Below are 27,188 nucleotides of genomic sequence, written 5' to 3' on the forward strand. Positions count from 1 at the left end.
TGGAGCCGACATATTACGCAGCCCTTTACACAGTCCATAGTCATGCCACTAGCTGTCCCTCAAAGGGGCTCACAATTTAATGTCCCTACCATAGTCATATGTCATTAATACAGTCTATTATATAGACAATACGAAGGTTATTTTTTTGGAAAGCAAATTAACCTAAGTTCATGATTTTAGAATGTGGGAGGAAACCGGAGTACTCAGAGAAAACCCACCCAAACACAGGTAGAACCTGCAAACTCCATGCAGATAGTGCCCTAGCCAAGATTCAAACTTAGGACCCAGCGCTGCAAAGGCCAGAGTGCTAACCTCTGAGTTACAATGCTGCCCATTATCCATCTCCCCTCCACCCCAAAAACTGCTTGGCAACAACATAGGAAGAAATCATTCTGCAAGTCCATATCACATCAGCAGAGAGATCCTGGTTGAGAAAGTTTACCAAATTCCAATTTTTTCCAGAATTTTCCTTTGTGAACACTGGACTTCTGGTTAAGGAGTCTTTAGGGATTATCTAATGAAGCTATTCATTAGGGTGTTTTTAATCGTTATTTTCCTTTTACCTTACTTCTGTATAGTCTTGACATCCACTGTGTATTTGTAACATTATATTAACTATTAGTGTGGCTGAGTTATTGGTAGTTTTTAAAAGTTAGTTTACCACATCCTCTCTGCTAGAAGGTAGCTTTTTGGTGTCCAATAACTATATCAAATGTATGTATATTTCTTAGCAGGTTGGGTCCGTCAATTACTCATTTACATTTGAGGAAACCCTGGCTTTTTTTTCTGATTATTAAGGATCCCATTTTCTTTTGAACGCTTTTCCAATATCTGTAGAGCTGAACACTTCCTGGGTCCCCAAGATTTTTTGTGGGGGGTGGGGTAGGCAGGATGTGCTAAAAATACATTCAACAAGGCCATATGCAGATACTAAGGACTTATTTTAGTGTTGTTTCTGGGAGTTATAGAAAACATTGCATTTTTTCTTATACTGCTGTTTTTCTTATGTAATATAACTTTGTATGATAGTTATTATTAAAACTTTACATCTTGTTACTTTTTTTATTGTAAGAAAGGTTTTTAGGAAATTAAAAATACAGGGGGACCTAACCTAATGGAAGTCAGCACCATATTCAATTTGTAGGCTAGGACTAAATGAGCTCTGAATAGCAGAAACAACCAAATATACGTTTGTTATGCTTTTTACATGCAGTCAACAAGAATTATCTTATATAACAATATAAATTGAACTGACACTTTTACGGGAACAGGTCAGCTCGTTTTTGGGATTTATTCTAAAGGGCAAATCCCTGTCTGTGCAAGAGAAGGTGATAACAAAGAGGCTGACAAGAACACTTCTTGTTATCTTAGCAGACCAAACGACACTGGGGGATAAGAGTGTGGTGGGGCTTTTACTCTGTGTATTTTTTCCTCTCAGTCAGAGGTAAGGGGCAGTCTCTCAGTTGCGTGTTGTAGAAGAGGAGGAGGGAGAGAAGGAGAGAAGACCTATCATAAAGCTTTATATAACATCACTTGAGTTTTAGACCATTTAGAAGGGAAAAACCTTTCCCCTTACTTCCTGTTCTAGTAACTTGTTCCCCCCCCTTGTAGAGAACCAAGCACTGACTGCTGTGGTTCTCACTTATAATCTGGAATCAATCATTAGTTCCTGATTATGCCATCACTACACCAGGAATAACTTAATGATCGCAAGCAAATTGGAAATTTAGTACTGCCTGCAGATGGCATTTTGTACTAATATGGTTACTGTCAGATAGAATTACACAGGTAAAAAAAAAATATAAAACTATTTTACCAATTTGGAAGCCTATATTATGTAGTTATATAGCTATAAAAAACAGAGCAGTTTATTATTACAACAATAGCATACCAAATAAAAGTAGTTCTAGTCAGGTGAAGTGCTGCTGCTAAATTTGGCATCTGTAAATTCCTAGACATAAAAGTTAACACTGATAAAAAATGTTTATTTTATGGTGTAAAATTATTTTTGTAATTTTATTTGCAAATCAAGTACAGAATGATTTTAAAATGAAAACTGTAAGAATATTATCGACTGAAAAATACAATCTGTTGCCATACAAACTGCAGGAGTAAAAATACAAAATACATACGGTATATCTGTAAAATGTGTAATATCTGCAACATGAAAAAATAGAGAGCTTGCCATTTACATTAAAATTTATCCTAACATACAATCTGAATAAACCAGATTAATTTTAACCCCACTGCTAAAGGCATTTCACATCAGAGTTGTAGGCTATGAACAGTGTGTCCTGACTTACCTTACCTTTACAGCCTGGAACATCCAAATAACAATTGCCACATTGTGGAAGAATGTGCTAATCCTTGATATTCCCTATGATGCCTAAAGCTGAAAGTGTTCTGATCTGAACACTTTCAGATTCAGCCATGCCAAAACTCATCCACTTCTGGACAGTTTATAACAGATTGAGAAATGAGTCTTCTTGATCTACTAGGAGAGATTACGATAGACCCCCAATGCCTTCATAATATATTCCGATGCCTACATAAAAATATCTGTCACTCAAAATATCCTTGCACACATGGGACTGGTCAGCCCCCTTGTGACATCAATAAAGCAAAGACAACTGTGAGTAAGGTGTGTACACATGGAAATAAATTTTCAGTTTGATCCCTAAAGATAAAATGATATTGTAGTGACATTTATTTTCTTTAGGAAATTGCTTCACTCACTATTCTGAGATTTCAGCCCTCAGGACATGTATAACTGGTGGTACCGTAGTATGTACAGGCATCTTGAGGTAGAGCTTTAGAAACTACTTCATAAGCTAACAAGTGATTTGTTTCTGAAATGGTAAATAGGGCAGTGGCAGATTAGTCAGTTAAGGATAGCCACGGGCAAGAACACTTTTTTATGTAATTCATTAAAGAGCTGATAGACATAAATGAGAATTAAACATTTCATGTACAAATATAAAAGAGATAAATGGCAATTGTTGGTCATGTTAAACATAATTCTCTGTAGACATCCATGTTTTAAATGTTTAAATAGACAACACAATAATTATATAAATATAGGTGTTAACAGAATATTTATGGTCCACAACATTTTCAAGGCATGTACTTGCTGTCATCTATGGTAACATGGAAGTCAGTTTTTTAACAGAAGAAATGAGGAGAAAGCTGAAGTTAGACGTGAAGATCATTTAAAAATTGGAGAGTTACTTTCTAATGTCTGCTAGTTATATAGAGGAATACTGCAAAAATTCTGCAACCACTTGACTCATCATGAACCACCACCCTCCCTTGCTCTTTCTTGACAAGGAACCCTCATCTATGATATCATGTAACAAATAAATTGCTACAGCCGCTTCTTTGTGATATCTGTGCTAACTACTTATGAGCAACCACCTTTCCAGGCAAAGACAAAACCAAAATGTTTCTAAGGGGCTCCTCATGGGGGTCCATTGATTATAGTGCTAGTAGTACACAATGAATAGACAACAGTACTGATCTTTCCAGCTGTGTGAAATCTGATGCTGGATATCATTATTACCGTATTTTTCGCCGTAAAAGACGCTCCGGAATATAAGACGCACCCAATTTTAAAGGAGGAAAATCTAGAAAAAAAGTTTCTGAAAGATTATTCCCCTTCTGATCACTCATGTGCCATTCATACCGGTATTCCCCTTCTGATCACTCATGTGCCATTCAAATTCCCTTTCTGATCACTCTGTACCTTTCAAATTCCCTTTCTGATCACTCTGTCATTCAAATTCCCCTTCTGATCACTCTGTGCTTTTTTTCTATTGTATGGCAGTTAGGACAGGGAACAGCAGGTGACGCTGTGCCAGCTTCTTTCGCTTTGCTTTACAGACAGGAGAAAAAACGATGCTGGCAGAGGAGAGAAGAGAGACACGCTGCAGCCAGAAACACACGCAGGATCGGGTATCGGGTGAGTATAATATTTTAATTATTTTTTTTAACACATTTGTCCTATAGGACGCACTAACTTTTCCCCCTAAGTCTTGGGGAAGAAAAAGTGCGTCTTATATGGCAAAAATTACGGTATATTAGATTATTTATATTATATTTTTTATAAAATTGGTAAATGACAATTTAAAGTTTTAAATATCCAATCTCTTACAAATGTGTTGATTATTTTAATATACAGAATCTTGACTGAACTGTAAGAAAGAGCCAGTACATGATTAGCCTAGAAAAAAATAGTATTTGCTTTCCCCTGTCATACAAACACCTGTGAAAGTAGTCCAGTTCTTAAAAAACAGTCTTAGTGTTGTTGGTTGACTTTCTGACATACAGGCCCCTCTACAGTCATACATTGGACTTTCACTGACATGTCAAATTGTTTTTTTCAGTCATTCCATTCCTCCTGCACTCTCCATTACATCAACAGCAGGTTATTGTAGATTTTTTTCTCCTTAGAGCACCAAACATAGCATGACATTTTATACATGTGGTAAAATGGAAGCCACTAAAGCCATACTTGCTTCATTCCTAATTTCAGATTTTACTGTAGCTGAGCCAAAATACTGCATAACTATGACTTACATACCAAGTTAAGTATAGGAATTGTGGATTCTGTCTGCCTTCCACAGGTAAGTGCAGAATCCCTGGGCATGTCACATGTTCATACAACAGTACATAAATCTGCTCTGTAATTGGTTAGATTTATGAAATCTGAATAACATAAAATTTAACTTGGGTTGCTGCCCAAGATAAAAGCTTCTGAATTATATTTAAGAGTACTGAGAGTTATGGCTTCTGATTTCCAAGTATGAAATCTGAAAAGTTTCCAAAATCTCATAAAATGAATGCAATACTTCAAATAGATTGTGTCACTAAGGGTTACATATTAGTGAACAGTGCCTAACATGCTGATGTCTAATTCAGCACCTATGTAGACAATTGCCTTGACATCCAGATTTAAGTGGTTAGTCTGTGCTAGAGGCTTTACACCAAACACAAAAATTAGCAGATACATGAGGCAACCCTGTCCCCCGTACCCCGTAGCATCGAGAAGGGGTCCAAAAGCTGGGAAAGATGTTACTTTAAACCATGGGATAACTACTGAAAGCTTATTAAGTATTTTGACACACGCCTCCTCCAGGTACTCAAAATAAACAGTGACTTAGGGGTCCAAGCATGAGATATATTTAAAATCTGTCTAGTATTATCTGTTAATGCTTACCAGGGATAAAACCACACTGGTCTGGAGAAACCAGTTGGGGAGCTACAGCAGCTAATCAGGTTGCCAAAATGTTAGTAGTCAATATTCATAATTGGAATTGATCATAGATTATCTGGAAGCACTGAGTCTACCAGGTTTAGGAACTGTAGGCAACCAGCAGGAAAGGTACAGGGCAGATATGTAGAGGGCAGATATGTGCCATGCAGGTGGCTGATCTCAGTGCTATAAATCCAGGGATTGCAGTGTGACTGTTCCAGCAGGCGATCCTGGGATTTCCCCACTGCTAGAGAAGAGTCCAGGTGCAGCTCCCAGAGGGAGTAAAAAGGGAATGGCTGCCAGGGAGCAGGGGGAGGAAAAGACTCTATTGGAGAGGACTTGAGAACATTCCTCTCCACTGTGTTACAGAGAGGGGAGTGAGATGGAGGAGCTATTAAAGCATTTGGTGCAGGTCAGTGCTTGCCCAGCAGGAAACCAACTGTCTGTTGCTGGAACAGGTCACAGTCCTGGGACAGAGGGTGTCAGGTCAGTCAAGGAATATGGAGGAGTTATCTGGGACTCTGAATGGAAAAAAGGCAGTGCACCGCGCCTTGTAAAAATGACCCTAGATGACAACATAGAGGCTTATCTGGCGGTGTTTTAAAGGATTGTTGAAAGGGAGAAACTCCCTGCTGCTGAATGGACTGAGGTTCTGGAGCCTTATTTGACTCGGGAGCCCGAAAAGACTTATTTTGATTTAACGGCAGAGCAGGTCAAAGACTATAATATCCTTAAGGCAGAAATCATGGCCCGGCTGGGAGTCACCTTATCTGTACGGGCTCGCAGAGTCCATGACTGGTGGTTTGAGGAAAATAAGCCGCTCCGCTCCCAAATGTTTAATTTGCTACACCTTGTGCGCAAGTGGCTATAGCCCGAGACACTGAGTCTCGCAGACATTGTCGAACAAATCGTCCTCGACCGCTATGTGAGCAGACTTCCTTCGGACATTCAACGAATGGGTTGCTCAAGGAGACCCCAAAACACTGGATCAGTTGGTGTCACTTGTTGAGCGGTTTACGACTACAGAAGCCTGTCTGAGGCCTGAAAGTAAACCCCAGCAGTTCGTGGGATGCTCCGTTTACAGAGATCCAACATCATAGCCCTTTTTGCATCTGACCAGGAGAACCGAGCCAGTCGACCAAGCCTGGGTGACCCCCCCCAGGGGAAAGAGGTTTGACGGTTCAAGAAAGGTACCCCCCCATTTTGATGCCCCACTCAGAGGCAGAACTGAGGTGCGTTGCTGGTCAGCAACTGGGGCATATGGCGGCACACTGTCCCCAGAGGGAGGAGCCAATGGAGTGTGGTGCCACCCGCTGCTTCTCTATGGTCGCTCGTCCTGTCTGCAGCGCTACACCCCTGCAGGAGCCAGGTCCCCAGGAGCATCAACTCCAGGTAAACGGGGTTAGTGTTCTGGCCCTGTTGGACTCAGGTAGCCTGGTCACCCTTTTGTGCACTGCCATACCTCATGACCTGGTAATCCCTGAAAGGCGGTGGGGGTTGTTTGTGTTCATGGGGACACTAAGCATTATCCGCTGGCCAAAGTGACTGTAAAGACTGGCTGCAGAACAGTGACCCATGAAGTGGGTGTGGTACCAGACTTAATACATCCATTTATCGTGGGACGTGATTTTCAGTTATTCTGGGAACTTTGGTCTCAAACCCACTGTATTGATAGGCCTGTTGCATGTTCACCTTCTTTCAGCCCAGTTCCCTTAGGGGAGGATGCCCAAACAGAGGCGGTAGGGGTGACCACGGATGTTTAGGAGTTTTCCCCTCGCAGTATTGGCTGGGGATGAGGGTGAGGCATCTAACCCTGAGCAGAATGTCCCAGACTTGGAAGTGTCACGGGAGAACTTCGGGCCTGCTCAGTTACGAGACCCCACTCTGAAACACCCATTGGAAAATGTAACAGTACTGAATGAGGTACCTCAAGAGTCTAATGCTGATCAAAGGTTTCCTCACTTTGCTGTAAGCAACAATTTACTTTATCAGGTTAATAAGGTGCGTGATGAAGATGTGGAGCAACTGGTGGTACCTGTACCTTATGGTCCTTGATTTGGCTTCCACTCATTTACTTGGGGGTCATTTGGGGACTGACAAAACAAAGGAAAGACTCCTGCAAAGGTTCTATTGGCCGGGTTGTTACCAAGAAGTTGAAAAGTTTTGTAGGTCCTGCCCAACCTGCCAAGTAACTACTCCTGTGAATCACTTTCAGAGCCCCTTTGTTCCCCTGCCAATAATTGAGATCCCATTTGACCGAATCTCTATGGATTTGGTGGGGCCGTTAGTCAAGTCTGCCTGAGGCCACCAGTATATTTTGGTAGTGCTGAGCTATGCCACCAGGTATCCTGAAGCAATTCCCCTGCGGAATATCTCCTCCAAATGTATTGCTTGGGAGTTATTTCATATATTTTCCTGAACTGGCCTACCAAAAGAAATACTGACTGACTAGGGTACACCTTTCATGTCTAAAGTTATGAAAGAGCTCTGTAAATTACTGAAAATTAAGCAGCTAAGAACCTCTGTATATCATCCCTAAACAGGTGGCCTAGTGGAGAGATTCAATAAAACCTTAAAAGAGATGTTGAGAAGGGTGGTAGAAAAGGATGGGAGGGACTGGGATTGTCTGTTGCCATATCTCATGTTCTCCATCCAGGAGGTCCCTCAGTCCTCCACTGGCTTTTTCCCATTTGAGTTATTATATGGGAGACATCCCAGGGGTTTGATGATGTTGCCAAGGAGACATGGGAGAGTGAGGCTACCCTGTAGAGAAGTGTGGAAGAGCACCTGGCTCAAATGCAGGATCGCATCAGCAGTATTATGCCCATCGTGAGGGAGCACATTCAAAAGGTCCAAGAGTCCCAGAGCAGGGTATGTAATAGAGCAGCTCGGGTGAGGCAGTTCAACCCTGGTGATCGGGTACTAGTGCTGGTTCCCACTGCAGAAAGCAAATTTCTGGCCAAGAGGCAAGGTCCTTTTGAAGTGGTAGAAATGGTTGGAGAAGTAAATTATAAAAATCAGCCTGGGAAAAGAAAGCCCATCCAACTCTATCACGTAAATTTAATCAAACCTTGGAAGGATAGAGAGTCCCTAGTTGCGACTACAAAACCCCAAAGGGATTCCCATGCAGATATTGAAAAGGTTGCAATAGATGACATCCTGTCCAAACCCCAAAAGCAAGGAGTTTCTACAACCGAACAGGGATATTTTTACGGCCCTGCCAGGCATTACAGGTGTCATACAGCATGACATAGTCACTGACCCCAAGGTAACGATAAACCTTAAACCATACAGAATCCTGGAGGCTCGTACACAAGTGGTCTCTGAAGAGGTAAAGCGTATGTTAGATCTGCAGGTTATTGAGGAATCCAAAAGCGGATGGTCCAGCCCTATTGTATTGGTGCCTAAGCCAAATGGGACCTGGCGGTTCTGCAATGACTTCTGCTGGATAAATGAAGTCTCTAAATGCGATTCCTATCCTATGCCTCAGGTAGATGAGTTAATTGAAAGGTTGGGACCAGCTAGGTATATTACCACGCTTGATCTCACCAAAGGATACTGGCAGATTCCCCTATCAGAGGAGGCAAAAGAAAAGACTGTCTTTTGCACCCCAGACGGGAACTTTCAATATAGAAGGATGCCCATTGGGTTACAAGGGGCACCCGCCACTTTCCAGAGATCGATGGACAGGGTCTTGAGGCCCCCATAAAAGGTACGCAGCAGTATACTTAAGCTAAGTACACACGTCAAATTTTTCTCGCCCGATAATCAAGTTCGGCCGGATATCGGGCAAGAATCTGGCGTGTGTACAGCCCGCGACGTAGATCGTCCGTGGATCTGTCCTGGTGGATCCACGAACGATGAACGACGAGCGATCCTAATGTAAGGGAAGGGGGAGAGCGCGCAGCAGGGTGCCGTTCCGTGGGTCTCCCCCTCCCCTCTTCATAGAGCAGAACGGTGCTGTATGTACAGCACTCATTCATGCATCGTGCAGTTCTTATCGTTGGAAAGGATTGTGAAAGATCCTTTCCAACGACAAGAATTGCACGTGTGTATGCGGCTTTAGACGATATTGTGGTCTTTAGCACAGACTGGGAAACACATCTAGGTAAGGTACATGCAGTACTTGATTCTCTCAGGAATGCTGGCTTACTGCTAACCCTGAGAAGTGCGCTATTGGGTTGGAGGAGGCTCGCTATCTGGGGTATATTGTAGATAAGGGCACAAAAAGACCACAGGTAAACAAAGTGGAGGCAATTCAGAATTGGCCACAGCCTCTGACAAAAAAACAAGTAAGGGTGTTCTTCCCAAACTTTGCCTCCATTGCAGCACCATTACCAGACCTTACAAAAGGGAGAAGGTCAGTAATAGTCCAGTGGTCTCAGGAGGCAGAAAAGGCATTTCAGGACCTTAAAAAAGCCCTGTGCAGTCAGATTGTGCTGATCGCACCAGACTTTTCAAAAGAGTTTATTGTCCAGACCGATGCCTCAGAGGTTGGTTTAGGGGCAGTAATGTCACAGGAGGTGAATGGGGAAGAACACCCCATCATATATTTGAGCAGAAAACTCACCTCCTGTGAGAGAAACTACTCAATAGTGGAGAGGGAGTGTTTGGCTATAAAGTGGGCCCTCGAGGCTCTACAATACTATTTGGCAGGTAGTACGTTCCTGTTGGTATTGGACCATGCCCCTTTAAAGTGGATGTGCCGAAACAAAGGGAACAATGCAAGGGTGACAAGGTGGTTCCTAGCGCTACAGGACTTTAATTTTGTAGTAGAGCACAGGGCAGGGAAGCATATCAATGCTGATGCCTTATCAAGGGTTCACTCTCTGTCAGGGTCAAGTGCCCAGTCCCCTGGCCTTGGGCAGAGGGGGGGATATGTAGGCAACCAGCAGGAAAGTTACTAGAGGGCAGATATGTGTGTGGATTCTGTCTGCCTTCCACAGGTAAGCGCAGAAACCCTGGGCATGTCACATGTTTATACAACAGTACATAAATCTGCTCTGTAATTGGTTAGATTATTGGATGAAATTTGAATTACATAAAATTCAACTTGGGTTGGTGCCCAAGGTAAAAGCTTCTGAATTATATTTGAGAGTACTGAGAGTTATGGCTTCTGATTTCCAAGTATGAAATCTGAAAAGTTTCCAAAATCTCATAAAATGAATGCAATACTTCAAATAGATTGTGTCACCAAGGGCTACATATTAGTGAGCAGTGCCTAACATGAATATATGCTGATATCTAATTCATCACTTATGTAGACAATTGCCTTGACATCCAGATTTAGGTGGATAGTCTGTGCTAGAGGCTTTACACCAAACACAAAAGTTAGCAGATACATGAGGCAACCCTGTCCCCTGTACCATCGAGAAGGGGTCCAAAAGCTGGGAAAGATGTTACTTTAAACCATGGGATAACTACTGAAAGCTTATTAAGTATTTTCACACAAGCCTGCTCCAGGTACACAAAATAAACACTGACCTAGAGGTCCAAGCATAAGATATATTTACAATCTGTCTAGTATTATCTGTTAATGCTTACCAGGGATAAAACCACACTGGTCTGGAGAAACCAGTTGGGGAGCTACAGCAGCTAATCAGGTTGCCAAAATGTTAGTAGTCAATATTCATATTTCAAATTGATCATAGATTATCTGGAAGCACTGAGTCTACCAGGTTTAGGAACTGTAGGCAACCAGCAGGAAAGGTACTAGAGGGCAGATACGTGCAATGCAGGTTTCTGATCTTGGTGCTATAAGTCCAGGGATTGCAGTGTGGCTGTTCCAGCAGGCCATCCCGGGATTTCCCCACTGCTGGAGAGGAGTCCAGGTGCAGCTCCCAGAGGGAGTAAAAAGGGAATGGCTACCAGGGAGCAGGGGGAGGAAAAGACTCTAATGGAGAGTACTTGAGAACATTCCCCTCTACCGTGTTCCAGAGAGGGACAAGACTGCATAAGGTGACTCTGGTCTGTTGGACTGTTATAGAACACTGGACAGCTGAAGATAAGTGCTTATATGTGTGATCTTTACTGGCTGACGTTAAGCCATCCTGTTGGGATAATTTTGCTGTTTTTTTTTTTTTAATAAAACCCTGATGTGGCATCCAGTCCTGCTGGTTGCCTACCATTTGTCAAGCTAACTCCCACAGAACCATAATAATAAGTTGTTGCAGGAAACGCCTAGATAAAGTTGTCGTCTCTGGCATTTCCCTGTATAAATTATTGTGTTTGGGGATCATTAACAGTGTCCTTTTATTGTAATATAGTGCTGAATATTCAACTGAACCCCGGGCCTTAGATATTTTAAGGGATTTACCAGTAGCTGAAGATCTTCTCTAAAGGGACTGTCGTGTTAAAGTTGATTGAACATTAATCAGTTTGGAAAATAGTTTATTTATCAGCTAACTTGATACATGGGATGGAGCTTAAGTTGTTTGGGAAGTATAAAGGGATTTACAAAATTGAGATTGCTGTTTAAGTATTTAGTCTGGATTAGCTGTCAAGTATCCTTGAGAATCATACATTTGGAGGACCTCCTAATGAGCTAGAAAGCTTCCATACAATCTGTTAGTTTTATTTTAGTTAGGATAAAATTTAGCCCCAGATAAATGCAGACTATGCCCAGCATCTTGTGAATGTAAAACATCCAAGGCCCATCTGGCTGATTGGAATTGTGCACATAAATAGATGAAGAGGATACAGTACAAGATGGAAAGTTGGTTTGGAAATCGGATGTACTGTTTCTGTTTACAATGTTTATGTTGGGTACAGAGCTTAATACTTTCCCCTCACACCAAGGCCATGTGTGAGTACACTAAAAAAAAGTTATGGAGTCACTTACAAAAGAAAAAAATAAGAGAGAACCATTTTTAAAAAAAGAAAATTTGAGAACATAGTATGATTCAATCTCCAAAAAATGGTGGGTAATTATAGTAAAGAGATCAGTTTTGACCAAGTCATGGACAAACCCTGGTAGTCACAAAGACAAGATAAAAGGTGACAAAAAAGGAGCTAGAAAGTAAATAAGAACCTGAATAGGATTTAATTTGTCATTTTACCTATGCTACCACTCAAAAAGTTGCACACTTTGTATTTGGACCTTAAGCTGTTTAAGTAAGTAATTTGGGTTCTAGTAAAATAATAAAATCCCAAGCACATATTATTTATTAATTTGGGTATTTTTCTTAGGGCAAAAGAAGGGAGACAGTTCTAGTTGTTTAGGACACATACAGCACATGTGAGGAGTCTAGCAGGGTACCCACCAAGATTAACAAAACTACTACTCAGGTCTCCCCTGCAGAAGTGAATTCTGTTTTATGATAGAAACATCTTTAGGAGGAGTACTCCCAGAAAAAAATAGTCTCCCACAGCAAAAATATCAGGTTTCAGTCTCTTGTATGTAAAATCAGCTTTTCTGCATGTATGAGGGATATTCAAACACTTCACATTATGTCAATACTTAAAGATCCATGGGATAGATGACTACAATCCCATATAGTCTTTCTGAAGTATGAATAAAAAATAGAATCAATCCGCCAGCAATCTAAAAATACAGATAGATTAACCATAAATTCTTATAAAGCTAGAAAAACGAATTACCAGTGGTATACACATGTTCGGTCCAAAGTAAAACTTATGACACCTCAAGTTGTGCAGTTCAGGGCAGCCTGGGGCCAGCATCCATTGACAGCCAAACAGCTAAGTGCCGAAAGGAAAACACAGTAAATTATTATAGTAGAATACTTCCAGCTAAACATAGTAATTAGGTTAAGTAGAAACTACTTTGCAGTCATTAATTCAACCATGACTGTATATCAACATATTTGAGTCAAATTTTAAACAATTCTTGCCAAAATTGGGTCATGCAACAGGACAATGATCCCAAGCACACCAGTGAATCTACAAAATAATTACTGAAAGAAAAAATGGTGTTGGAACATACCAGTGAAAGTCTAGACCATATCCTCATTGAAATGCTATGTCAGGACCAAAGGAGAGCTGTACATATATGAATGCCTGCAAACGTCAATGAACTGAAGCATAGTTCTACAGAAGAATGTTTCAAAATTCTTTCACAACTAGGTGAGTGCCGATAAAGTCACAAAGAAAATTATTACTTCAAGGTATTGCTGCTTCAAGTGTTTGAGTGTGGGGTGCACTTTCTTGTTTTCATAGCTATATATTATAAAACCCCACCCAGTCAATAACTTTTCACCTTGTTCACATTAAGTTAATGACAACACACTCAACACCAACAAGTAATAATATGCACCTTTCTTTCTGTTGGCACATTTAAGCCCATCAGAGCAACCCATTTACCAGGCATGCAGCTAATGTATCCAGCTGCTCAGCTCCTTCAGATGCTTCTGGGGAAAGTGGCCCCAATGATGGCAGTGGGGTAGGTTTGGAAGGCACCAAGCCATTTTATCCACTGTGCTACTGGTCTGGTTTGTGCTGCTTATCATGGTTTTCAGCTTCTCTTTCAGAAGATTAGACTCAGGTGGGCACAAAGCTACCATGGAAACTGCAAAAAGAAACAGTACTGTGCATCTAGTATGGAATAAAAATCCAAAGTAGCATTTAGGGGGAAATGTGGCTTATTCTAACAAACACATGATAAAAGAAAATGAACAGCCCTATATAAGTTATCCTATATTTTCCCCAGACTGTCCATAAATTTAAATACAGTTGGCAACACTGCTGACCATGTATCTAGAAAACTTCAGAAACACCTAGCTCTTGTAGAGCCAAACATCTTTAAGAACTTAAGTCTAAGAATTCCATTACACATGCTCCCTGTTTAAATTCTAATTTATTGTATTTTATGGATAATATAAAAGGCAGAAATTTCCCCATAATTCCACTGTATCCAAAAACAAAGACTAGAACAAAAGCAGGAAAACTTGACAATGTGGTTTCCCGTGGATAAAAGAATACATTAAGTGAAGCAGCACATCACTACTCCTCCTCCACACAACTCCACCTATAACGGTCATTGTTAGGCAGATGGAGCCTTAAGCTATGGCAGTATACTGAAATATAATTGCAAGTGAGCATCTTCTTTTCTTGCCTGAATGTGGTTGAGTCAAAGTAAGCCAGGGAACTTTATTGTTTTCCTTCAGCAGATTAGTGCATTCTGGTCAGTGCCTAACCTTTTGCTAATGGCAAAGTCTACTCCCTGCAGCTACTCTTTCTATAAAAGTGTGCAGTTCCTTTTATGTAAAAGGTACCTGCAACTTTTCTTGCTTGTTTTTGTTTCTGTCAGAAGATGCTGCTTCAGTGCAACAATCGCTGGATTCAAAAAACCTTAACTACAGTTAACCAGATGGATGGTTTTATTTTAATGTGGGAAAGGCTAAAATCAGAAAATATTTTTATTGATGAATGTGTATTTTTGAGATATCCTCCTACTTTATATTCTCCTACAAATCCTAATGGAAGAGGCAACGAAAGATTAACATTGTCATAATGGTTATAGACATCAATATAATCTAACACCTTCCCTAGATATCCAATACTAAGAAAGATTTGTCATTAACGTCAGGTAAAATATATATTCATTAAAAATTAAAAGAAATAGAAAATTTAAAAAGCAGTCTTTACTTGTGCAGGCATGCTTTTTGTTTTGCTGAGAGATTTTACCTGTAACACACAAAGTACACAAGCCTCATATAATATACACGAATATAAAATCAATTGAAAAAGGAAGTTGGACTGGACTTTTCAGGCAACACCGGTAAAGATCCAAAACTGTGATTAGGGGTCTTTTGGATTGTTTAGATCCATCGCTGTGTGTTAATATACATTAGTATGTGTTGTGTTAATGCAGCTAATTAATTTGAATAGACTGCTGCTAATGCACCAAAACAAACAGGAAATTGCACAGTAGTGCAGTATGGTTGAATGCAACCCATATGTGATGGAGGCATGATGCCTTAGCACCTTGGGGTGTATTGTAAATAAATGGCTCTACGGTGCACTAACATGTGCATGATGCATTGCTGTGTTTTAAAGTAACATGCAGTAACAAAGCACTGTAATATATTATGAATGGGCCCTCAAGAAAGGATAAAAATATAGGTTTGTTTTTTTGTTTTTTAACTCCCAGATGACTTAATTGTTGCAATTCTATTACTACTACATGATCTTACCCTAAAACCAACATACAGTTTAAATAAAGCTTGTGAGTTAAAACACACGAAAATGATGTTTGGTATTGTAGTTGGAATTTGTAATAAATGACATGGTACATAACTACTTACAAACAGCACATATATTTTTTTGCACAGGTTAAGGCCCTTTTCAGATATGTGGCTGAAAACCATGCTATCAGCAGCCCCCATCCACCCATCTTCAACTACTATGCTACCAACCGCAGAGTGTAAGATCTGCTTTGTTATGCAGTTTTATGAGGTTGTTCTTCTGCAGTTGAGGTGCAGTTCTTCCTCCACAGTAGGGAAGTAACTGCGTGGCAGAAGCCACTGGTTGTTTTCAGGATGCATGCCATAATCCATCACAACCATAGCTACATTCAAATGTGTGCACAAAATGGTTTCCAGTCGCTCCCATTCAGCCTGAAAGGGAGTGGTCAAGAGTGCAGGTGAGCCTGTGCTAGAAGACTGTGGTCTGAAAATATTACCATACTTTTTTGGCCTGTAACAACTGAAAGGGTAGTAAAGTTGCCCTGTATAAGTACTACTTATACAACACTGATTACAGGAAGCCTAATCCATTACTTTCTATTGTGCCTCTAAAGTTTTTCTTGAAAGGCCCTAGTCTGTTGGGGCCTTGACTGGAAAAAAAAACCTCTTTGAAGCAGGGACATAGGTAAGTGTAGCAATAGACTGTCTGTATTCAGAGTTTTGGAGCAATAATTAAAACTATCTTCCCCAATTGTCAAGTTGTGCTTAAAACAGCACAACTTTACAAAGAAAAGACATATTTCCCTCATTTTACCATCAATTATTTTGGAATGTGTCAAACAATACTGGTATGAGAAAAAAAACAAAACAATGTATATGGATATTTAAGATTGTACAGCAATCTTTTAAAAACACCCACTGAACCTAGCACAATCCACTGTAAGCATGAAAAGCAATCAGTCCATAAAATAACAACTCTTCCAAATATATGTATGTCCACCAGGGATAGATTTCCTCACAAGATGTTTTCAAGGCCAATAACATTTTTTATCAGTGGGATGTGGACGCCTGAGGTGGTGGTGGTATTACCTAGAAGTCAACAATCCACAACAAAAATCCTTATAAACAAGGGAGGTATAACCTCTGTAGTTGCAGCAACCCCACACTTTAGCATTTCGCATGATCTGCTCATGCTGACCCATGACCAGTGTCACTGGGTTTCTCCAGCTTAGAGTCCAAGTAGTATTTTGACAATGCAAGTCCCATGACTGAAACTGCTATTTCCCCCTTCAAGACTTCTATAGGAGAAGTATAATACCAGAACACTATACACTTTTAATTACTTCAGGATTACTCCTAATCTATTACTACAACACAAAAGTAAATCCATGTAAACTTTTGGCAGCATAATATGGTTTACAATGTAAAAACCCTTATTAAAAATGATTTAATTAAAAGATGATACAGTGACAGAATAATATATAAAATGTCATGTAAATGTAATATTGAAACAGTAATAGTATAATATCATGATCAGCCTTATTAAATCTACAAAAGATAGTATACATACATGTAGTAAAACATAAAAGCACAAACCATACTCTCATTACATACAAGCTCTGCGCATCCCAGTCTCCAAAATTTTTTACGAAGACTGGTATCAGGGAGTTATGAATATGCTTTTAACCATTTTGTAAGTGTAATAAATATTTTTTACTTAGGATTAAGTGCATGATTAACTTTAATATTGTTTGCAGTCAATGCTTTGCTGTTGGACTGCTGTAGCACTGGTACATACTTACAGAACATGTGATGAATGTAACAAATAAAGTTGGAGATCAGAGCGAGTAAATCCTGCCCAAAGCTGCACTAAGACAAGTCAGTGAAAAGGTGGATTCCCAGGATTTCTATTGTTTCAACTACAGAAAGACCTTTCTTATTTAAAAACATTTTTTGCTACAGCTTGTTACCTTATTGGTACAATTGTCACTAGACATATTGGGATCCAACTTTATAAAAAAAAAACTTTGGTCTGGTGGGTGCTGCTTTCAAGTATGGTATGAGGTTTCTCGTGGTTAAACACACAGTACAGCAACAGTGGTAGAAACATTGAGGAGAAACATGGTGGTCTGCTTTCTTGGTGGATCATTGTTACAGCATGGCTCCGTTCATTAGTTGACAGATTTTCTCAGTTGGCGAGTGTAAGTTAATCTCTGCTGTACTGTGAAATCCTTACAGGTGAACTCCAAAATGGCAGTTGGGACGTTAGATGTGAAAGAAACAATAAAATTGAAAGGTTTAATCACTTTTCAAGTACTTTGGCAATTAAAACATGAAATCCTTAAATCTTATAATATCATAAAAAAAATGTTTTTTTTTTTGCTCCGTTATTAAGAAATTCAACAAGGTGCTAACAGACCAAGGCTAGGAGAAAGGGCAACCATATCTTTCTTGTAGAATCGTCTCCATGATGGAAATACTCTGTGAAGAAAGCACATTGATAGAATAATTTTTTTTTTCTTTTGGTTGTCACTGGATTAGAATCCTCAAAGTTTATCTAAATTCAGCCATCTCTATGCTTTAGGATTTATTTAATAGGTAAATATAATTAAACTTTTCAATATTTTAAAAAAAAGCTTTTAATAAAATAATGACAGATGATTCTGGCAAGGTCCTTGTTTAGACACTCCGCTATGGGCTGACAACTGTCTCCCAATTATACACCTTTATTGTCACCTTGTCACATGTGCCCTTTGGAAGCAACCTTCGCAATTCACAGTGCAAAGGCATAATAAACCATGTCACCATCAGATAACAGATTTTAGGCAGATGAACAGATGACTATGACCAAGTGCATCTAGACAAGTGGTTGAAAAAAGGTTACACAGGATCAGCAGCAATAACATGTAAAAGAAAAGTATATACAAAAAGTGAAAACAGTATTTTAAAATATGAAAGTCACAATAATGCTTATTAACTGATATTTACTAAACATGGTCCAAATGGGGTTTATATTTACATAAAACCCCCAGAAAATGTATTTCCATTCAAGCCAGGGATCTATTACTGCTGGGTTCACTCTGAAAGTAAGGTTCCTATACTTGTTCCAGAACAGCATCTCACAAGTAATGTATCCAAGTTGTGGCAAGGATCCCTTATTTTTGTATGACACCATCCAACAATTATATTTAAACTGGTTTAAATGCTGAAAAATACTTTTTTAATCATTAATTTATCTTATACAATATTTATCTTAGGGATTTGATGTAATATAAAACAAATAATGAAGATATTCGTTTTTTTTTTTTTTAAATAAAATAAATAATTGCGTTACTTCAAAAGTGAAACTTCCTTACCATTTTCAGCACTTTAATTCTAAAGTAATGTGACTGAACAGCTTCTCTTTGGTCCCACTTCTCCTCTAGAAGTGGGTATCTGGCTGCAGAATAAGCAGGTAATGCGTAAGCATGCTGTGCATGAATAGATGTAACTAGCCATGAGAGCACAGATCTGATTTTGAGATTGGTGTATTTAGAATGCCAAAGTAAACAAAAATAACTGGCGGGATCACAAGGTAGATTAAACTACTAATGAGACATTAAACCACTAACACTGTGCAAAAAAGTCAGATTATTTTTTGTGCTTACATAAAGTTATATTAACTCAGATTGAGTCCTAATATTCATCTCACTAAAAATATTAAAGGACCACTCCATTTGGTGACCTCAGTGATGCATTCCTAAGGTAGGCTGCTCATTAAATGACCAGCTAAGAGACTAATCCTGTAGTTTTACTAGGACTATGAGGACTACAATAGGACTATTTTCTAGGAGTGACTATATTTTTTTTTTTTACAGGCTTCCCATCACAGACCCCTTAAACACCTTCACTTACCTGCCAACCCCTTACACATGTGAGACACACATAATAAAGATTTAGCTCAGTCAAGGAAGGTGCAGGAAGTTTTATTAGTTTACATGCCGTTTGTGAATCACATAAGAATTAGATTTGGTACCTCATTAGATTGTCATAGAGAAGTAAACCCTTGCGAAGACTAAAGCCTACAAATGCTGACATGCAGTCACTCAGTTCAGAGATAATGGTATTATAATTTCTGGTACAAAAATACATGGGACTGAAAAGCCGCTTGTAAAATAAGGGCACTAACAGCAGCTCTGATGGCACCCTAGAAACTGCTAGTAAGAAAACATCAGCATATAAGACAGGTTAATATTACCCATTGACGACATTCAGCAGACAGCCAAGATAGCCACCCAAAAGCATAGGATTGTTGCTTGTTTATTACATTACCTTTTTGACTCCTTGTTTTAAAAATGTGTATGCAAAGGTTTCCAGGACACAGTTGAGTATTCCTGCCCCTGTGATGGATATGGTCCCTCTTTGAATAAATTCTGTCCTACAGAGAAAATAAATACAGTTTTTGTTTTTTTACATGCACTGCAGTTTTTTACCCTGAAAAAACAGTTAAAAAAATATAAGATAATCAATGTATTTATATTTATATTTTTGTTTACCTGCACCTCTCTGTTCTAGAGAAATTAGGGTTCAAGGTAGGGAAGCAGACAGTAATGTGTAACAATTTTGATTGGCAGAGTTTTTATGTTCTAATGATGCCAAGCTAAGGAAATTTTAGAGGGGGTTATACATGTGTCCTCCACCTACATTTTCATTTTCCTGCACCTCCCTATTCCAGATAAATTTGGGTTTAAAAACAGAAAGGGTAGAATAGTATTACAATTATAGTTTTGTGAAAGGTAGGTAAAAAATTTAGAAGCCCCACCCCAATGCTCCTTGCTATGTAAGAGGCCCTGGGGGTCCCTAATTTGCATTTTAAATTCCTGGGTGCACTTTCTTATGAAACAGCAACCCAAATGTTCAATTTCCACAAGTCCTAAACTTTGGGGGACCTACTCCCAGCTCAAAGGCTTCACACAGCCTTTCTTCCTGAGCCATACCTGGCCTCAACTGCAACTCCCAATACGAGGTACCTCAGAGCCATTGCAAATTTATGGCCTGGAAAGGGAATGAATCAAAAGTTTTGGACAACTTTTTACCAATTTACGATTATGACAGGCTAAGCAGATAATAAAAAAAAATAGAAATTGGGAAAATAATTTTTTTAATATGACAATGAGCAATTCTTATGATTTTTCTCAATACTCCCAAATGCCCACATAGTCTAACATCCACTTGACTATTGCAAGGACAAATCTGCCCCACTGCTTACAATAAAAGTGTATGTCTACTGTAAATTAGGTTTTGTTTCAACAAAGCCATATATTATCCCTTTTATAAGATAGGTATTGCCTTTTTTTTAAGGACTTAAAGTGACTATAGCAAAAAAATAAATAAATTATATATATATATATATTAGTGAATATGTCCCTATCAAAGGTTTATATAGGAGGAGATAATGGAATTGTATTACTTTATTGTAGTAAAAGTAATACTTTCCAATACCAATGCACAGAAAGTCTGTAGTACATAGGCTTTTAATTTAATTTAAGGCTTTCCAAGCACAATTAGAGCCTAAGGTAAATTTAAGCATAACTAAAGAACACTATAGAAAAAGCACAGAGCGTTTTTCATGTAAACAATGCAACTGACTTGAAATTATTTTTAAATGTAAGGGCCAGTACCAGCTTCTGCCTTCACAACCCTACCATGTTGTTTGAACCTTAACAAAGTACATGCATTTTGTGTATGTAGTGTGACATGGTATTTGTCAAACTGATCACATTGACCAGAAAGGTATTAAATGGGAGATACATAGCTTTGAAATTTCTTGAGTATGCGTAAGGTGAAGCCACCAGGTTTCTTTAGGTAAAGATACAAAGAGCTTTACCCTTTTTTTTTTTTTTTTTTTTTTATTTGTTTGTGGTAAATCCAGCATGTCACAGTATTAGAGAATCCCATGTACCGGTATTTTTTTTTTTTTTTTAAAGCATGCACTGGGGCTAGTTTTTCTGTGAATCCACAAGAGCAGGTTTGGGTGAATTCCCAATCCCATGGACCATGTTTTCTCCCAAACTGGGCTGGTGATTTAAAGCAACCAAACCTCTGGCCAAAGAGAGAGAGATTGTAGCAGTGTGTGTTCGGAAACTGCTTCCAGTTTTTTTATGACAAGCTAACAAGAAAAGGAAAACTCAGAAAGCCTTAAAAACCTTGCCAGGTGGCTGATCTTTGTGTTTTTTGCTGAAATGTGCAGACATTGATCACCTGGGAGGACAAACTGGGGTATGGTTATTTGTTTTATTTTTCTGTTCTCTTGCATTTTGAGCTAACCCTCACAGTAGATAAATATATACCTACATCTGGTTCCCACAAGGCAGGTAGTGCTTGGTGTTTAAGGGACATATAAGGCACCTATGAAACAGGGAAGTGGATACAATCATAGAAACCATGACTAGTTTGGCACACACGGGTGCTAAATTTTTTTTGTACATTGTGCACTGCGTAAAGGAAGTCTATTTATCATGAATAGGATGCCAACAGACCAATAAAAGCACAACCCTTATTTCTATACTTTCTTGTTCTAGAAAATTAACCCTATACTTATAAGTAACACTACCAGAGCTTTTTTTAGATTTATCTTTTATTACCTTTATTGGGATTGTTGATATGGATAGGGGGTATCCCTGCCTGGAATTGAGATACACTTTATATGGAGCTCATGGATGCTCTTCAACAAGCTCTTCCTTTACTCCTCCTGGTTCGGGAGCTTCTGCTATCTTGATTGTTCATGGTTCATGGTTCAATTCTTTTAAAAACTATACAAATAGTTCACTAGATTTTCATGATGTTAGATGTCATTTTCCCTGCAGCGGGCAGAGCACACCGTCACTTTGGTGAGTAAAACTTTGGTCACAAAAAAAAAAAAAAAAAGGTAATAGGTCTTCAGCTTTAGTGATCAGCTTGTTAAACAAATTAGATTTAAGAGGTAAAGATTTTGTTGCACTGTACTTGGCTGCAGATCCTAGAAACAGCTGATAGCAATGTAACGATTTTATTAAACTGTAATTAGCTATATCAGCTAATTACAATATAATGATTTTTTAAACACTTGAATTAGCTGAAGCAAACCTGTAACTTTTGTTAGTGAGAACCTTAATTATTGAATACTAGTTAACCCCAATTCACTTTAATTGACTTCTATTTGACTCAATATTTTGTTTTTGCTGATTGGTCGGTGCCCCCCCGAGCAGGGTCAGGAGAAGGACCCCACTGGCGGGGCACACCGGCTAGAGCTGCAGCCCATGTCCCCTGTACAAATTCCAGGGTCAGGGAAGTGGGCCTGGACACAACCGGCCTACTCTTCCATCGCAGATCTGAGCCTGGGGCAGGGTTATGTCATGATGACGTCACTACTGGGAAGGTTTCTCCCCCTTTGATTGTTATCCAGCTCCCCACGCATGTGTAATTTTAGTGGTTCATGGGACTGAAAAGGTTGGCGACCACTGTGCTAGAGTTTGTAGCAGAGATAGAAATAGTGTCATAGGAAAATTACAAAATTAAATTTGTGTATTTTTGTATGTTGTGTATGTATCACTTTGCAAACAGTATAGGTTTAATAAAGTTACCACCAAATCAAAAGCTCCATAGCTCAAAAATAAAAAAACTGCTCCTTGTCTTGAAGTGGAACCAGGGTCAGGCCAACCATATTCAAATATTTACAAATTTTACAGAACAGAACAGCTAATGTAAATAATTACATTTATGTAGCATCGCCATCTTTTATACTTTAAGGGGTTTACAGAAGCAAAATCTGCAGAGGATAAAGATTTATGCAGATGATACAAATTATTTCATTTGAAAACACATCTAGATCTATGCTACAACATCTTATGTGACAGTATGGATATGGTGTGTAAACAGTCAGAAATACAAAAACCATGTTATCTTTAAATGTTTGGGGCACATTAAACCAGTAATTTAAACAAGGTTCAATTCTGTTTGTTGATTATTGTGCTTTTGTAACAGTCAATGATTGAATGGCAATTGTACAGGAAGAAACCACGATAACTAGAAAAAGCTTTTAAAAATTACATTGGCCTAAGTTGTGTTTTTCGGTCCGTTAAATGGCCATTGTTACATATACGTTATCATCACAAGAAGTTTTATCCAGCAACGAGTACAATACAGCCATGTTAAATGGTGCATTGATATCTATCATTTTGAGGATTAGGAGTATAATTCTGCAATCAAAATGATTTAAGAAAAAACTAAATTTATAGAATACTGATTAATTGACATATCCTATATCCTCCTGAATACAATTTCATGAAGAAAGTGATCCTACACAATCAAAAACCCGGGCTCTGTAGGACTTGCAGCAGGTGTTCTGTGTTTTAACTTTGCATCAGTACAAAGTTAAAGCTATGGATAAATCACTTTGCAATGTCAGAGCCCAGGAATTAGTTTACATTGTATCAAGAAAAAAAATGGTACTTAAATTTGAACTGTGGCAAACAATTATTGCGAATTTGTAATACATATTTGGAAATGTTTACCTGCCAAAATATGCGATTCTGCTTAGCATTTTTGTGAATGAGAACACATTAATAAATACTCTCCCCATCTCTTTCAACACAAAACATACTTTGTTTTTCAGGCAAATTGGCACCTGAAATCATTGCTGTATAGCAAAATTGGTTAATACTATCAGCTATACTGCCCTGAAAGAATAGAGGATGGCAGTTGAATGTTTGCTGAACATATATGTAAAAAATAAGAAGAAAATACACCAGCATGAGTAATATCAATGGCAATATTGGGGGATTCTTATGACAATGTCTGTGATGTTTGATAATCCAAAACCTATCATATGTGAATTCTGCAAATAAGAGGAAACAAAATATTGCTACATCGTGGTGAGATTTCCTTCATTTATTTTACAACAAAATAAAAAAGGCAAGGCATTGTGTAAATCCTAAGAAGGAAAGGTGGCTATTCACTAACCGGTATTTTTATAGGCCAAGATATTAGATTTAATAAGGCCATCAATATATTGATGGAAATGCCTGTTCTTCATTTAGTCTATTGTTCCATCCAGTGATTATGCTGCTTCAATGAATCATTTATGAATGACTCAAAGCACTGGTGTATATTGATGTATTGTGAAAAGTGTGGTCTTTCAATGTACAATATGCAGTGGAAAGAGGACATGCTGAATTGTAAAGTTCATCAGCAATCACATTTATCTACATTTAAGATGGGTTGGAAAAGGCAATAGGGTACAGGCAGGAGGCCAATAAGTCTCTGCAGTATATAATGCATATAGATAGGAAAAGCATGGTCCTACTGAGCAGCAAATATAGTTACATAGTTGTATAGATGGTATGTCACAGCAGAGATATTGACAGTTTAATAACACTAGTTACTACCGTGTTTCCCCGAAAATAAGACCTACCCCGAAAGTAAGACCTAGCACTATTTTCTAAACCTGCCCTAATATAAGACCTACCCCGAAAATAGGACCTAGTGTAAATCTGTCCAGTTCAGAAAAAAACCCCACCCAAAACTGTAATTCAGCCTAAAAAATCTAAAGCTTAATACCCCCATCTAAAATTTAAAATCCTAATCTAAAGCTTAATAATCCGCACGCAAGCCCTAGCGCCCGCCCCCCCGCACGCGGGGGTCCGTAACAGCCAGCCCACCCCTGCTCAAGATCCCCTTAACTACATACAGCAGGTCAGAGGAGAAAAAGAAGAGAAAAGAAAAGCATACATAAATAAAAACCGGAGGACAGTACTCACCGAGTCATGTTCTTTCCCTGTGAAGGCAGCGGGACACTGAAAGAAAGCATGCGGCAGTGCACACTCCGGAGCCGCACAAGCCGATGCTTTCTTTCTAGTTCCGGCTCCTGTCACAGGCGGAGTGATACTACATGCACTCCGCCTGTCAGAAGCCAGAACTCGGGCTCGCGTCTTCCGAAAGGTAAGTTTTTTTTTATTTTTAAGACCTACCCCGAAAATAAGACCTAGTGTGTTTTTGGGAGCCAAAAAAATATAAGACAGTGTCTTATTTTCGGGGAAACACGGTATGCACTGTTGAGCAACAAACATGTTTGACAAGGATGTAGCACTGAACCTACGCAACATGGTAATGTTGAGATATGGACTTGACAGGGCCACCATACTTGCTTAGCATATTTTGAAGGAAAAGGTGGCAAGCAGTAATTAAAGTGGAACTAAAACCACTGAGAAATGTGGGTGCCAGTCAATGGCATCATTGTCATCCAGGAAATACCTAGACACTTGAGGTTAGTCGTGGTCCTGAACCAGGAGGAATGCAAGTCGCACTGTCACAGCATAAAGGTGCAACATTATGTCTGAAGCGTTCCATCCTGAAGCCTAAAAACTATCTGGGTATCTTTACCAAGCATATGGCTGTCTTCTTGGCCCTTACCCAGATGATTATCGACCCACTGCAAACTGTACATGCTGGATGATGTTGCAGGCAACAAAAAATTCTCCATGGCATCTGCAGATTTTTTTTAAATATGTCACATGCTCATTGTGAACCCACTCTTATCTGAGAAGAGAACAGGGCCTGCCACTTCTGCTGTTCTTGAGCTGTGCCAAGCTGTGAGAACAGGACCTATTACAAGACCCATTACAAGCCCACATGCCACCCTTATGAAGGTTATTTGTGACAGCTTGGACAGAAACATGCACACAAGTAGACCACTGAAAGTTATCTTGAAGGGCTCTGGATGTGTTTTTCCTCACACAAAGTCACATATTTTGGCACTGCTACTGGGTTCTGCCCATTTACAGCCCTGTCCAACTTTCCTTGTGTAAAAATGTGTCTCTTGGTATCACCTTTATTGCTAGACACCTTCTGGAAATCTTCCTCCAACAGCATATATAGATGATCTGAACTACCTGTGCAGCCTGATTGGACTGCTAGTACTGCCTTATGCTGCTCTACAATACCAGTATAAACAAAGCACTAGCAAAATTCAAGACTGATATAAAAAAAAGTCAGGAAGAATAAGAAAAGAAATAGTCTCCATTCTCTTAGGGTATTGGCTTGCTGATCCCTTCTGTCTGTTGTTGCTTTCATTTGTGTCATAGGAGATGAAGTTGATTCACAATTACTCATTCTTCCTAACTGGACAAATTGATATACCAGAAGTTGTGTTATACCAAGTTGATTGATTGCTCCCTTGTAATGTAAAATGATATACAAGGGGGTGGTGAGAAGTTCCCTTCCAGATGAAATAGAAAAATGAGTGTGGGGGCATATGACATACTAATACCTCAGTATGTAACTGTGGAAATATCTGAGGCACAAGCAAGTTTCACGTTGTTGGAGTTAAGGGTCGTCATTAAGTTTTTGTTTCTGATATTTTCATGATATTTGTTACATACTAAGATATTAGGCCTTCATATGCCCCCACACTCATTTTTCTTTTTCATCTGGAAGGAGGCAAAGCCAGGAACTTCCCAGCACCCTCTCATGTATGTATGTATGTATGTATGTATGTATGTATGTATGTATGTATATACGCACGCAGGCATACATACATACATACACACACACACACAACCGTGACAGTGATACTGTGCTGCTGAGGGGTGCGGAGGGCAGATAATCACTCTCAGAATCTCAGGGACAGGCTAAAGTCCATCAAAATTCCTCTAATGCCAAGGCATTTACAATTATTAATTAATAATAATAATAATAATCAGAAGGTTTTAGCCGGTTGCTCCACCCGGCTGCTGTGAATACCCCGCCCACCTCTCCTCAGCAGCTCCATTCCTCTACAC

At 39.2% G+C, this 27,188-nt stretch overlaps 1 protein-coding gene across 1 annotated transcript in view; it reads right to left on the reverse strand.

Annotated features, from left to right (window-relative positions):
* Positions 1-1,983: 1,983 nt before the first annotated feature.
* PRELID2 (PRELI domain containing 2) overlaps positions 1,984-27,188 on the reverse strand; it is a 76,326-nt gene continuing 51,121 nt past the window's right edge. Inside the window, exons 5-6 of the mRNA XM_072400918.1 lie at positions 19,705-19,810; positions 1,984-17,874 (exon numbers count right to left, since the gene is read on the reverse strand). Coding sequence (XP_072257019.1) covers positions 17,818-17,874; positions 19,705-19,810 — 163 coding nt within the window. The 3' untranslated portion in view covers positions 1,984-17,817. The remainder of the gene's footprint in view (positions 17,875-19,704; positions 19,811-27,188) is intronic.

Source organism: Pyxicephalus adspersus, chromosome 2 (assembly GCF_032062135.1).
Source record: "Pyxicephalus adspersus chromosome 2, UCB_Pads_2.0, whole genome shotgun sequence".
Taxonomy (NCBI): Eukaryota; Metazoa; Chordata; class Amphibia; order Anura; family Pyxicephalidae; genus Pyxicephalus; species Pyxicephalus adspersus.